We start from the raw sequence: 15,326 nt of genomic DNA on the forward strand, positions 1-15,326 counted from the left end.
AAATTTAGAAATTTGAGAATGTGGAAGTTTGACCAGGTCCACACTAGTCGTCAGCTACATCGAGAATACACAAAATAAACAAATGTTTACCATCACACCACTCAGCGCATTCTTCACGTCAGGCTTGCCAGTCATGTGGTTCTTGAACAGCTTCGACATGTCTTCTATCTTCGCGTTCGCAGCCAGGTTCTTCGCGTTATCCGTCAGGTTCTTGAACATCATCTGCAACATACACACTCGCATAAATTTCCATATTCCATATGAGGAGCTTAGAACCTCAAAGACGTACGCTCTTATCCGACATGGGTGGAAGCACGACCGTCTTCTCCAAGATTCTCATAACGATCTTCCATAATTCCTTAAGCAGCCTCTTCAGCACGGTCTTCTCGCAAGATTCAGCATACAACGACAAACTTCCGTCGAGTAGAACCATCAGAGGACGCAGCACCTCGTCAGCTTCCACAGCTACGTTGTTTCTCTGAGCTGGTTGCGACAACTGAACCTGTCCACCGCCCTTGATGGCCAGCAACAAGTCTCCCAGCTCTTTCACCGACGCTGTTATCCTCGGCTCCAGACTCTTCGCGAACAACATGGCCAGATCGTCGAGAGCTCCGTTCAGTTGTTGTTGAAGTTCCTTCAATATGTTCGCCGCGTCTTCTTCCAGCTTCTCTCCACCCATCGACTCGAACATCTTCTCCAGTTGCACTCGAAGTTGTTGAATGTTGTTCATGAGAATGCAAGCCTGAAAGAGAAGGAGTCAGTAGTCGCTCGAATTGTCGAAGTTGGTGTTTTACTTCTTTGGGACACGTACGATACGTTCTTCCTTCAGATGACTCGGGAATTCTTTCTTCACGATGTCCGCGTACGCAACCAGTACTTTCACGATGGTCTTTGCGAATCTCTTCATATACCTTTTCCAGATCTCCGGATCAGGACACTCTAGCTTCGAGACCACGTCGAAGCATTGAGTTAATTGAGTAAAGACGTCGACGACGGAGACGCTGAACAGCGCGTGTTCGCTGCTCTTTTGGAACTGCAATGGATTTATTAATGTCAGATTCTATACTGTTGCTTACTTGTAATAAATATGGCAAAACACTTACTCCGTCCTTCTTGTCTCTGTTGAAGGCACCATGGAGATATTCCAGTGAGACGTCGTCGTTCTCGTTGAGCCACTGCATCACAAACGGCTCGAACCAGGCCGGATATTCCGGCACGGCGCCCTTGTACGGCGGCACGTCCTTCACGTAGTTGGTGTGCAACCATTTAACCTTGAAGTGGAGGTTCATGTAGGCCGAGGATTTGCACAGTCTGTGTTGTTCGTGCTCCTCCAGCGCGTACTTCATGTCGACCGCGAACAAGGACCACATAGTGGCCGCTGACAGTTGACCAATGTTAAGCTCCTGCGGGAATTGATTCAGTACAGGGCCGTAACTGTTCTTGTCCTCCTCGATCACCGACACGATCAACGCGATCAGCTTGTGCCAGAAGTCCAACGACTCCAAATGGGGTCCGTGGTCTTCCGCGTCCCTCTTCGCTTCGCTCGGATCCACCTGGAACTCCCTGTTGTAGATGTCGTAACAATTCTCGAACAGGAACTGATACGTCGACCGCAGACACGCCTTCACGCAATCCTTCACCACGATGCTGGCTCTTGGTGGACTCGATAACTCTTGAACCTTCATGCGGAAGAACGTGATGCTGGTCAACAGGTCGACCGTGCTCTTCAGGTCCATCAGTTTCTCTTGACTGGAAGCCGGGAAGTTGTTTCTGTACATCGACAGGTCGATCCTTAGCGAGTTGTGCAGCTGGTCCAGTAGCTTCACGAACTTCTCTTTCTGAAATGTAAGAAATGCCGTGAACGGAAGGAAATGTATGTCGCTTATCGAGTTTCTATAAATTACGAGGACTGGAATGGGAAACTGGGGCTATTCGTTTAGATGATCTTTTCGAACAGTGTGGCGAGGGAAAATCAGATTATGCTTGTATTTAGGGGGTGATGTGCTGGGACAGAATTGCTTGATTGAGGCGCGATCGAGTGGTGCCTCGAGAGCCACATTCGGCCGACATATTCATTTGACTCTGCCCCTGTTCTAATCACTCTCCAATCTTCTAAACACTCTCAATTAAACACTTTCAAACTCTCAAACCTTTAAACACTCAAATTCCGCAATTCCCAAAGTCCTAACTTCTCAAACTGCAATAATTTTGCATTTCCAAATCTCTAAATTTCTAAATCCTCAGATCCTCAAACCCTCAAATCCCTAAATCCCCAAAGCCTCATACTTTCCTTCAAGTACGATTGTCCAAAGCTCCCAAAACAGTTTGGAGTTACGTAACCAACCTAATCAACTCCACACGCATAGAGGTAATCTTGATTAAAAAGTTGTCAAGGTCCACCACTAAAAAGTTTGATTTATTTTCCTCCCAACTATTAACCACAATGATACGATAAGAGGTTTCTGTAGATATTAATACGAAAATTATAAAGATTCTTAAGACTGTTGTGAAAGTATTTTATTATCAGAGATTTTATCAAACTCCACGGTTTTATCTGATTAGACCCGAGTTGATTTACATAAACTCTGACTTGGTAATACAGCTCGTTTATTTTAACCGGGAACTAGCGAACGTTGAATTTTTCTGCTGAAATCGTTCTAGTTTATTTCGAGACACGACAGAGTTTCGTTGATAATTCAGCAGGATAAGTCGACAGTACTGTTTACGACTGGTACTAGTTCATGGTCCCGATGGTGGTTGAAAAAGGAGCAGACAGTCAGGATCAACGAGAAAAATGAAAATCCAAAGGGAAGAAGAAACACGTGATCCTCTGGGGAAGTTTTATCGAGCGCATTGTCAAACTACAGACGACTTCAACAATATACTGTGAATAACAAAAAATATTCTATCTATTTCTGAACGTCCTTCGATGTGATAAATATATCTGCAGAGTATCAATGTAATAATTACTTTTGAAAAATTTATTTAATTCTTCATTGCTTCCTTGAGTTTTAAAATTTTTTAATTTTTTGTATTTATTAATTAAACGAGGTAAAGTAACTACGTAAAATTTGTTAAGCATAAATGTAGATAAATAAGAGTGTTATTTAACGCAAGTATCAGTAGCCTCAGCATGACAGTCAACGATAGCACCATTTATCTTGGCGTCCCTTTATTGCGCGTACCAACCTAATTTTATTTCCAGCGATTCAATTTGCCGCAAATTTCTTTCGACCTTGTTTCGTTAACGTCGAGAAGAGTCATTTTTTCTTTTTACAGGCCCTCGACGAAGATAAAGCTATCGGCTCGTATGTGTGTACCCGCTATTCTGGAAGACGGAGTCATGCATAATTCAAGAACGTTGAAAACAGAAAGCCCCTGTCTTTTTGCTTCCCTTTCAGCAACTTTTTCGAAAAAATTTGCATCATTTTATTAAAACCGCCCTGCAACGAGCAGTGAAATCTGCAGCTTTCATTTGCATAGTCAAAAGTGTCCTCGAATATTTGCTCGTTTTACACGTCCTTAACCGATCGTTTAACAGGAACAGAAGTACAGCGTAAAAGGCACATCAAGTTTCATTAAATATTACGATCTCGGCTTGGAACTCGTGCGAAAAGTGTGCTCGTGCTTTTCTTCGAAACTTTGTTGCGATAAGATTAATCCCTATAAAAATCCTTGTCAAGCTCTAAACATTAACCGATTTATTTCGAGCGAAATTATTCTTGAAATATTTTATTAACCTTTCAGTAACGGAAGCAAATTTTATCGTAGTTCAACCTACATTTTTTTTTACTTAAAAGTAGTTTTTTGTTAACATTGTGTTTGTTACACATTGTTCAAAGAAGCAATTTATGTAAGCAAATTTTTATTAAATTTATTATACGTTAATATAAAATTTTAATAAGAGTGAACGAGTAAAAATGGAACGCTGCTGTTCATAAATTTAAATTAATATAAGGTACGTCGTATATGCGCAGCTAAGAATTGTTATGAAGGAAAGAAGAGACTCAACACATTAATTTTTTTGTCTTTCTACCGTTCAGACATACACTTTACAGAGAAGAACACACCGCCAAACATCCCAGTGGACGAAAGTAATCGAGTCGGTGCGAAAAAAAATCTTAATTAAAATCTTAATTAGACCCGGCTACGTAGCGCGTGCCGTTCGTCGTGTTTTCAATTTCAGGCTCTAGGAAGTTGCGGCGAGGTAGACGAGGCAGAAAAACGACCAGTTTAACCGAAGGATTTTCAAATGAAATTGATATAACTACAGAGATTCAACTTCTTCAAAATTCATTGGTACAGGAATATCAGAACGAATCGATAGCAAGGGAATAAACTTACTGGGTTAATGAGAAACTGTGTCAACATTTGACTTACTAAAAAATTTGTATAACTAGCGTCAGTAATATAAAAGTGATTATTTTTAATTTTATAAAGTAGATATAAATTCGACAATGCAGAATATAATTATAAAGAATAGTTTATTATGACGGAACAGTATGTCTACTATTTTTTTATTTACTATAACTCTGGTACTGCATTGAACTCACCCCAAAATTGCTGGCAGCGAATCGATCACTAGCCGAAACTGCGGAACTTGCACTGGTATGGGCATAATACGCGTTTATGTTCGCCAAAAGGGTTGACATTACTGCTGGCACACCTGGACATAGGTATTTCGTCGAGAGGCAGTGAAAGTGTCTGAAAAATAGTCGTGGAAATTCGGAAATTAGTAATGTCATGCGTGTAGTCACGACTCGTGCGAATATGGCGCATGAAGATATGGCGCGTGGAGGTATGACGCGTGGAGGTATGATGCGTTGCAATATGACGCGTGAAAATACGATGCATGGAGATACGACGCGTGGAGGTATCACGCGTGGAAGTATAACGCGTTGCGATATGACGCGTGAAAGTACGATGTATGGAGATACGACGCGTGGAGATATCACGCATGGAGATACGATGCGTTGCGATTTGACGCGTGAAAGTACGATGCATGGAGATACGACGCGTGGAGATATCACGCGTGGAAATATAACGCGGTGCGATATGACGCGTGGAAATACGATGTATGGAAGTACGACACGTGGAGATATCACGCGTGGAGGTATGATGCATTGCGATATAATGCGTGGAAGTACGATGCATGGAGATACGACGCGTGGAGATATCACGCGTGGAAGTATAACGCGTTGCGATATGACGCGTGGAAATACGATGCATGGAGATACGACGCGTGGAGGTATCACGCGTGGAGGTACGATGCGTTGCGATATAACGCGTGAAAGTACGATGCATGGAAGTACGACGCGTGGAGGTATCACGCGTGGAGGTACGATGCGTTGCGATATAACGCGTGAAAGTACGATGCATGGAGATATGACGCGTGGAAGTGTAATGCGTTGCGATATAACGCGTGAAAATACGATACATGGAGATACCACGCGTAAAAGTATCCCACATAGAAATGCAACATATAAAAATATAACGCCTGTATATACAGAGCGTGGAACTACAACGTGTAATCTTAAAAAACACAGACCGGTCATTAAACACAACCTAGTACCGTAGTATACAGCGATACACTAAGTACTAATATATCGTGATTCTTCGCGCTGTACCTCCATTAATCTGCATAAAAATGCACATAAAAGTAACAATACAAGAAAATGTACTTTGCACAGACTTCCCGGGAAAATGAGCACAAAGAGGTGGTAAAAGAACTTGAACCCGCCAAAATGATTGAAAATGAGGTTAATTATCAGTACTTACGTCATAGCTTGGTAGATACTCTCGATGCCGTATCTCATAGCGAATTCGTCGACGAGTTCCTCGCCAGGTGGGTCAAAGTAGACCTTCCAGGCATCGTCTCCTTTCGCTTGAGGCAACGCGACCACACCGTCGTTTTTCTCGCACAGACTGTGGAAGAGATTCTCGTGCAGACATGTATACTGCACGTGATAAGGCGCCACCTTTTCCTCTCCTTTGATCTCGACGCTGATGTGCAGCCTAATCGCGCCGGACACCGCGCTCTTGTCTGTCCTCTTTTCCAGGTTGTACCAGACGTCCATTTCGCCGCTGAGCGTCCTCACCTCGATGATGGTCTGCCCGAGGAAATCGTCGCTCTCTCGAGTCAACTTTTGCCGCAGCTTCGACTTCAGGTCGTTGTCCTCGTCCCACACTCTCACTTTTATCCGATCGGACGAGTTGTGACACTCGCTGTGGACACGCATTTCATTTCGTTACGCTAATATTTATAATATTGATTCACTTGTTAACTCCCGAAAAGCCACGGGTGAGATAGTAAAAGTTGTTAACTTTTATTCTGGACAATAGTAGTTTTGGAAAAGAAAATGAGGTTCAAAATCAAGCTCGGTAATTTCTCAGCAATAAAGAGAAATTTTAATAGGCGTTCGATCGGAGTGACTCAGATTGCAACTGGAGTGCAAGAGAAATATTTTATTTTAATTAACGAAGCTTCTTTTAGCACATGTCCCATGTCGTTAAACAAGCAAAAATTAATATTTCTAAATGACATAATACATTTATTTTTTACAATGTATCTCTTTATTCCTAACAGAAATGTAGAAATATCTTTAATTTTCAAGCCGAAAAGTTCAAATATACGAGCCTTCGGTAATTTTAATATTCCGAGTTTTTCCTGCCGCGAGGAATATCGATATTACGTGTCTAGCAGATTCGCGATAATAAAATTACTCACAAGTAGAACTTCTCGTGCCAAACCGGATTTAATTCCCTCGGCATCGTCCTGGTTCGTTTCTTCACTTTGCCGACCTGGACCGTCACGTACGGATCAGACGTGCCGCTCTTGTCTTTCGCGATCAGCCCCTGAGCGCAGATCACTGTGGAAGTTGTAGAAAATTCATCGTTAGATAATCATCTTTCACTGGCTTGCCTAACACGATACGCGCTCCACATAATGTTCGAAACTCGTCGAATTCACCACTTACTTCTGCTTCCCTTATTTCTTTACTTACCGCGAGAAACTTCGATTTACCTTGCCCGATAGGAAACTTTACCTGTTGCCCTTACTCGAGAAAACGACTTCCTAGCAACTATTCAATGAATGAGTTGTTCACGTTCGTTCAATTCAATTTTTAAATTGCCAAGAAAATCAAGCTTTGATGTAACTCTTACAACTTTTCTATTTCTGGTTTTTAAAGCGATTTCAATCTTGATTCAAAATATCTTCTCTAAAATCAGAAATTGTATAGCTTGCACTGAATTCTACTTCTGTAGAATTTTTCCATTAAATCCTCGTCTATGTTAGTTGCAGATACGACCTTCGTTTTGTTCAACGGAGTATTAATCAGACACAACTTCTGAAAGAGCCGTAAATTCGTGAAATTCGTGTGTCTACGTTAGAAAAGAGGATTACACGTTAGTTGAGAAGTGTCGCGCGTTAAAGTATGTTACGATCAGTTTCACGAGACCGATCCCCCTGCGCGGATGATCAGACACGATCGCGGTTACGAGTTTCGCAACTGAGCCACACTTTTCTTGAGGCAATATAACTTTTAGTGGATTCGATGCTCTAAATAGACTGACACAAATTCGGATAACGTCTCTTGCGAAATAAAGAGTATCTTCGATTAACGGTGTGGACGTGGGACTATGGGGATTTGGGGATGTGAGGATGTAGGAGAATTCTGAGGGTGTAGGAATCTTGGGATATAGGGATCTGGGGATGTAGAGGTCTCGGGATGTAGGGATTGTGGAATATAGGGATTTGGAGATGTGAGAATGTAGTATTCTGGGGGTGTAGGAATCTTGGGATTTGGGGATGTGAGGATGTAGTATTCTGGGGGTGTAGGAATCTTGGGATATAGGGATCTGGGGATGTGGAGGTCTCGGAATGTAGGGATTGTGGAATATAGGGACTTGGGGATGTGAGGATGTAGTATTCTGGGGGTGTTGGAATCTTGGGATATAGGGATCTGGGGATGTGGAGGTCTCGGGATGTAGGGATTGTGGAATATAGGGATTTTGGGATATAGGTGTCTCGGGTTGTAGAGATCTTGGAACATGAGGATTTCGGACTATAGAGATTTCGGCGTGTAGGTATTTGGGGATGTGGAGACCTCAGGACGTAGAAATCTCGGAATATAGAGATCTTGGGTTTTAGGGACCTTGGGACATGGGAATCTCGGGATTCTTCAGTTATAGAAACCTCGGAATATGGGAATTTCGGAACATATGAATCTTGGTACACAGAGATCTCAAGATATAGGAATCTCGAATTGTACGAACCTCGAAATATAGTAATCTAGCAGTCTTGAAACTCCAAAATGTCCATCTCCAAAAATGAAAAAAGTAAAGAAACAAATTTAAAACGCAAACTTGCAGAAATCGTTTAATCGCGAAAATCAGAGGTGCAACATTTTTTACCCGATTATGATTTCTGGCGCATTTAACCCGATGAAAATTAGATTCAAAGGTCCACGGAGTCGGGAATGTTTGCGCACGAGGTGAAAACCACGTATGCAAAGCCTTTCGCAATTTTATTTATCGCCGCGGAAAAGTGCTGGTTGTTTCCCTGGAAAATTTCTGGCTTGTGTTTTCATTTGCATGAATTTTCCGCAAACATCATTTACAGGAGAAATTAATTCCGTTTTCCGCTTTAATTACGCCATCGCATTCTCGGATGATGGGCAACAGGTAATTAGATCGACACTCGGTTCAAGCAATGTTTACCTTCGCTTCAGCGTGGCATGAAAAATCGTCATAATAAAACATATGGTTATATCTCGTTGAAATTAATTTCCATGGGAAATTGATTCGTCGCTGGCTCGATAGATATTCCGAACAGTTTGCCTCTCACTTATCACCACGTAACACATCGAGAAACATTTACGTATCGATAATGAGATCGGAGGATTTCACGCGGTTTGTGAACACCTATCAGGATACGAAAACTTGTCATATTTCCAACACAGTTACCATTGATCATACCGACAGTCTCATGCACATCTAACAACCATCGAACTGAGGTCACGTTTCTTTTTGCAGCCACCTCGTAAGCGTGCAAAAGCTCGGCGTGAGTCGTGTGGGTACATCGAACAAATATCGGTGGTTTAATTCGAGACGACAACGATTTGGGGATCTGATATTTCACGTTATGGGTTTTACCAAACAATGTCACCTACATTTTTCTGAAACATTAGCAAAGAAATTTCTCGATAAAATACCGATGTGCAAGTTTCTTCGTACTGTATTAAACAGCGATAAATATCGATTAAAAGCTATGAATTTGTGTAGAGAATTCACAAGGTCTGAAAACTCTATCTGTTCGTAAACACCTGCAGCGAACACGACATAATCGTATTCCGAGCAATCAGATCGCGTGTGAGTACCGAATCGGTTAGAACATTGTTCCCCAAATTCGTCACCTCCTCGAAGCAGACCACGCTCGCCAAACTAAAGTACTGGTGTATATACATGTACACATTATACACATACACACACATATAGAACACGTAAGTAGTACATATATATCACAGGATCGACGTGCTGCGATTCGAAACATACAGACACACATGCCCATGCTACTAACTCGTTTAATTGGCCCCGATGGGGAGGGGGGACGATCGCCGATGCTTCCCGTCCTCGACGTACGTCGATTTCATACCTAATCTCGTTAAATCTTCGAGTTGTGGCCGCAGTTCACTCCACGATGAGTTTGTGCGTGTACGTGTGTGTGTGTTTGTATGTTTGTTCGCGTAAATGTATATTATACTTATTATATGTGTGTGCATCGTTCTGCGAGCCCCGTGTCGATGACCGCTCGTGTTCATCTTGATTGTGTTCAGTTGTGACCAATAATGTTCACGAATAAATCGTCTTACTTCGGTGGATCGTTATAATCCGGCGTTCGTCGACGAATTAAAACGTCGATACGTGTACCGAGCGATTAAACTCGCGGGCGAGGTTGTTTTACGCGATGGGCGATTAACGGAGGGTGGCCTAAGGAGCGTCCTCTTCTAAATCGATACTCTACGAGGGGGAGATCGGAGAGAAAAGTACTCTAGAACTGACTACTGGGTAATCGTACGGAAGGGCACTGAATTACGGGTCTGCGGTAAAGGTCGTGCAAACGGGAACCTGGCAATTCGGCGAAAATTAGACGAAATTGGGTAATTACGGAACGAACCCAGCCAAACCTGCCTTCTTTCACTGACGTCTTTAGATCTCTACTTTTTATATTTTACTTTGCTGCGTCAATTTGATTAAGTTAATCGCCGAACCGGTATTAATATCTCGTCCACAGCTCGCAAATGAAAATTGGAAGGAATAATCGATATCATCGAGGCCCTCTTTATTGGAGCACACGGAAATTTCATTATTTCGTATGTTTCAAATGCTTACAATCTGTTTTGTTAATAATAATCCGTTTTGTTAATTAATGCCCATATTTTGGTGATTACAATATTGTATCGACGGTGCATGTCAAAATATTTACAGCGTATATTGATTTTGAGTTAAAAAAATTGAATACAACTGAAAATTGTAACTGCACTTTACTTCTAAACGAATTAACTTTTTTACTGCTTTTGGAGAGTGAAAATTGCATCGGATAACGTAGTTAAGAGAATAAAGTTTCGTTAAAAAAAGTGTAGTTGCACTTTTCGCCTGCGTTAAAGCATAAAAATGCGTGAACTTCATTCCAGCCTGTACATCGTTCAAATTATTAATCCTTTAAAGCTTATCAGTTTTTTTTACCGAATAAAAAATTGTTTTATCGCTAAAAATTTTGTGAAAATATTCTCGGATTTCTGGTTCAACTAATTATTTTTAATTACCTCAAAAGACGTCAGTGAACTCTTCAACCATTTCGACTAATTTTCATTCGAAGGAAATTCAGATTCCTTTCGTATCACAATCTTCACCGCAAATTATACACCAGCAAGCTTTCAATCAGACAGCGTTCGCAGACACCACGAAGTTTTGCAATCGTCACTGTTCCGAACATAATCGCGCTTTCCGGGGATGACATATAATTGCATTCGTTATCAGTGCAGTTACCTGCGTGTACGCGAAACCAACATGAAATGTTATGCCAACGTTATCGTAGGTGGTCTGGTTGATCAAATTTTCAATTAACCAACTGATCAAGTGATGATGGATAAATTGGTAACATGAACGCTACATTGTCGTGATTTTGGGGCTAATTGCAACGTTAACGAATGCAACCCCTGCCTAACTCTCCAATTAACACTTGCGCGGATAATCAAATACTCTGCTAATCATTGTTGTATGAATATGAACAATTTTTTTCATAAATCAACGTAAAAAGTGGAGTTAAAATATGGAAACGAGTAGTCAGATATTCATTGAAATTTTCCTTGCGTAAATTTTGAGAACGTAGCAGATGAAATTTGAGCAGACAATAAAAACTTAAAAGTATAAAAATGTGTACTCGAGTAATCGCGAATTTAATTTTTAAAATTTTGCTTAAATTTACATCGTTTTCTCTTTTTTCTAAGATGGCCGATCTGATTGCAAGCATCGCCGGTGCAGGGATCTATCTTGATTACGAAAGTAACGAGGAACATTATAGTAGAGAGCTAGTTTAATATCTAACGCCTAAATGGAAGTCTAACGAGGGTAGGAAGAAAGTAGATAGTTTCTATTCGACTATCGAAAGAAAGGGTACTAAGTTTGCATGATACCGAATGAGATTGTACAATGAATTGTTCAGTCTCGAATGAACGGTTCAATCAATATGTCCACTTGTTCTCTCGAGTTTTCTATAGAACGTACTTCTTCAACTTCACGAGTATAATTGAAGAAAAAGTAAGAGTAGCATCGGATCAGGCGCAACACTTCGATTACCGTTGAAAATCATTTTCCAATTTTTTACATTTTTATCCGTCGATCTTGACACAGAAACATTTATCGACGACCGAGTCGACCATCTGCAGATGCACCAACGTTATTTACAATTTAACATTGATTTTACACGATGTCTCGTGTACTCCGCCAGTGTATCACCTCATTTACATGACCCCCAGATAGCCCGAAGACAAACGAAACAACGCGGTCGAATAAACACTGCTTAATTCGTGCGGTTTGCGCGAGAACCATTTGTTAGTCGACTGTTCCGACACGAATTGAACCGGTTAGACGTGTTTTTCCTACAAATATCGGGTATCCAGTTAGTCTGGAAACTGTATTTCATGTATTCAAACGCCGTTCGCTCGGGTAATCCGATTATAGTATTCTGAAGAAGGTCATACTTGATTGAGAAATTGATTCCATGGTTAAAATTGTATGCTGCTACTCGATATCGTATCAAACGTATCGTATTCCTATAATAAAATCTCTCTTAATACCGCTATTTCGATGCAGAAATTTATCCTCCATTTTCAAAGGATTTCAAATCCTTTCAGTCTTTATACATAGAGTTAGAGACTGATTGAAACATTCTCTATCATTTTGATTCAGCTTCAAGCTTTATATCGATACATCATAAGTGTCGTTTTGTATCAGAAACATTAACGATGTAGACATTTACCAAACTTTAAGTTTCAGATTAACTTCAGACTCGAAAATGCCTGACTTTTTACAAGCATTCCCGAAATGATTATTCAACGACCTAATGCACCACGAACCGTACTTTACACGAAGTCATTCATTCACTTCGCGAGATGTTTCGTTGAACTTCAGCTGCATGCTTCGGTTTCGTTGATGAAAAGCTTCATTGTCACCCTTCGATGTACCTTCATAACCTCTCAACGCATCTCTGCCCTCGTCTCCCTTTTTAACCGATGATGTAGTTAAGGATAGAACTTTTCTTGTAATTATTTACCCAGTTTAAATCAGAATTATACATGTAAATTGTACAAGAATGTATATTATACAAAATTAAATTCACATATATGTCGATGAATTTAAAAACAAATTAAATCGTCCACAGTCGATGAGTCCACGCATGTGGATTCCAGGTCCACACATGTGGCTACTGAATTTAAAAACAACTTAAATATGCAACCGGTCGATGAATTTAAAAACGAATTAAACGTCCATGCTTGTGAGTATTGAAGGGGTTAACCCTGTAGTACTCGAATGTAATTTTCGTTCCTCACTCTCGATCGTTTCTCCCCGAATATTCGCAGATCGTACGTATCAGTTGCGATCCGCATTCGGCTGACAGGGCGGCGAAGGGGTCGTAGCGATTTTAATTTGCGCCCACTGAGTCAAGAGATTTAATTACTGGGGCGGAAGCGGAAGTAACGCCGACTGTTACCCTGCCCACCCTCTCACCCAGATACCCGGCTCGACGACCCTTCCATCTGGATTCTCCTTCGTCCGTTACCCTAGTTTCTCTTGATACGGGCCGATTTGAAATTTGCGCCCGTTTCACGCACGGAATGAACAAATTGTTGCCGTAAAGTCGAGAACAAACAGCATTCGTCCCGGTGAAAATATTCTTGCAGCTTTAATGGACGTTTCGCGGTACAACGACTGACTGCAGCGTCACATTGTTTCCCTAATTGTCGAAAGAGATGTTGCTGTCGTGTGGTAAATAAAAGGTGCAACATTTTTATTGCGTTGTCAGATGCATTTATTACGTTGCAGACACTGTGTAGTCTGCATTTATAGATGCATTCTCGAGTGGATGTTATAATATTATCTTTCTTATAGAAAGGGTTATTGTATCACCGACGTTGCTTAGAATTAATAGAATTTCATGTGACAATGAACCAAGTTGAAACTTGGTGATGAAGTTTGAACTCTGTACAATATCGATCTGTCTGTACTTTCTTATACACTTTAGTGCAACGTTTTCTTTACGTTAGAACAAGTGTTTCATTTTCTTCTACCATAATCGTGTCAGCTTTAAGAAACCCTAGGGAGGGTATAGAAAAATATGGGCAGAGCGGAGAGAGCTTATGGACAGCATAAAATTTGGAGATTTGGAGACTACTTCCACAACGAAGTCTACTATTTTAGTTTTCTTATCAGCTACTCTTTGCAGTATCTTGTTACAATATCGATAATCTTCGCTGAGTTTACGCCGAAATACTCCAATTTGGACACGCGGCATTTCAGGTTCGTTGATTTCAAGATTTGCACGTCTTTTCACGGTTCGTCGTGTCTATCGACGGACCATCCGTCGCAAGAAAATTTTGGCTACGTTTGGCGGGCAACGGCGCACGAAGCAAAGAGCAAAAGGAAGGAAACTGTTGACCCGCTTCGTGACGAGGCAGCAATTACTCTAATGATCGTTCTCTTCCTCTCGGCAGCTTTCGTTTCTCTTTCCTCGTTCGTTCTTCCTCGTTCACGATACCGCTTCTTCATCCGGGGAAAGCTTTAATTGCCGTAATCGTTTTTCGGCCAAGGCGATCGTTGAACCGCGTCTTCGAAATAGATTGGCGCCCTTGTTTGACGCTTGTTTCTTCCGTTTTCGACGGTAATTTTTATTGGCCCGTTACTCGACACTCTTTACCCTCGTTCGTTCATTTTCCTACTAATTGTCCCGCTCCAATTTGTGGCGAGCGTTTCTCGAAAATCGAACGGGAACAAACAGGAGCAGCTTCGAAACTGGTCTCGATAAGCGAGAGGGTTTGCCCTGAGTCACAATTTGGTCCCGTTAATTAACCCATTGCGCCCCGATGTCTTCGACTTAATTGGCAATTCCATTTGTCCAGGCTGGGAACGAAGGGAATGGTAAGTTTCCGTTTACCATGGCACATTTGTTCGAGCGTTCCTCTTTTCGATGCAAAAACGCCTCCACTTTATCCGCTTGTTGCCAACGAAAGAAATTAAAGTAAAAGTTTGCTAATTTTGTGTGGATCGCTGGAATCCAAATTACTCTTAACGAACTTCACTGTGCCGAGATTAATTTGCCGTTTCTTCCGGTCAAAATTGAAAAATATCATTTGCATGTTCGCGTTTGAATTATAAATTGCGTTATTAATTTATCATTGCAGTTTTTGCGGAAAATCAATTCGATCCGATGAATGTTTTTATAAAGCATTCACGGTAGTCGAACAAATATTCCCTTCGTCCTCTGTTTTATTTCGCGTTTGTTTATGCTTCAATTTTGTCAGAGCAAAGAAAGTGTTCGTTCGCTGACATAAAATCAACACGCGCTTTCCGTCTTTGACTGTATATTTCCCGAACCGATTTCGAAGTATATTTTTCTGACAAGCTTCGATTCGTTCGCTCACAAAAATAACCCTTTTATCGAAATCCGTTCCATTCAATTTCTTTTCCGCTATTCAGCATCCCTTACTTTTTATTCAAGTTTGTTTCGTCCGGTGTATACGTATTCCCCTCGAAACGAAGACGTACAG

At 41.2% G+C, this 15,326-nt stretch overlaps 1 protein-coding gene across 13 annotated transcripts in view; it reads right to left on the reverse strand.

The window, feature by feature from the left end:
* The window catches only part of unc-13, a 300,331-nt gene that overhangs the window by 11,434 nt on the left and 273,571 nt on the right, over positions 1-15,326 (reverse strand). For all 13 annotated transcript variants that reach the window (XM_076531755.1, XM_076531753.1, XM_076531752.1 and 10 more), the window contains 7 exons: positions 6,728-6,869; positions 5,779-6,225; positions 4,554-4,704; positions 1,104-1,838; positions 812-1,033; positions 290-742; positions 91-222 (listed from right to left, as the gene is read on the reverse strand). In XM_076531755.1, the coding sequence (XP_076387870.1) occupies positions 91-222; positions 290-742; positions 812-1,033; positions 1,104-1,838; positions 4,554-4,704; positions 5,779-6,225; positions 6,728-6,869 (2,282 nt within the window). The remainder of the gene's footprint in view (positions 1-90; positions 223-289; positions 743-811; positions 1,034-1,103; positions 1,839-4,553; positions 4,705-5,778; positions 6,226-6,727; positions 6,870-15,326) is intronic.

This window comes from Megachile rotundata, chromosome 5, assembly GCF_050947335.1.
Source record: "Megachile rotundata isolate GNS110a chromosome 5, iyMegRotu1, whole genome shotgun sequence".
NCBI classification, from domain to species: Eukaryota; Metazoa; Arthropoda; class Insecta; order Hymenoptera; family Megachilidae; genus Megachile; species Megachile rotundata.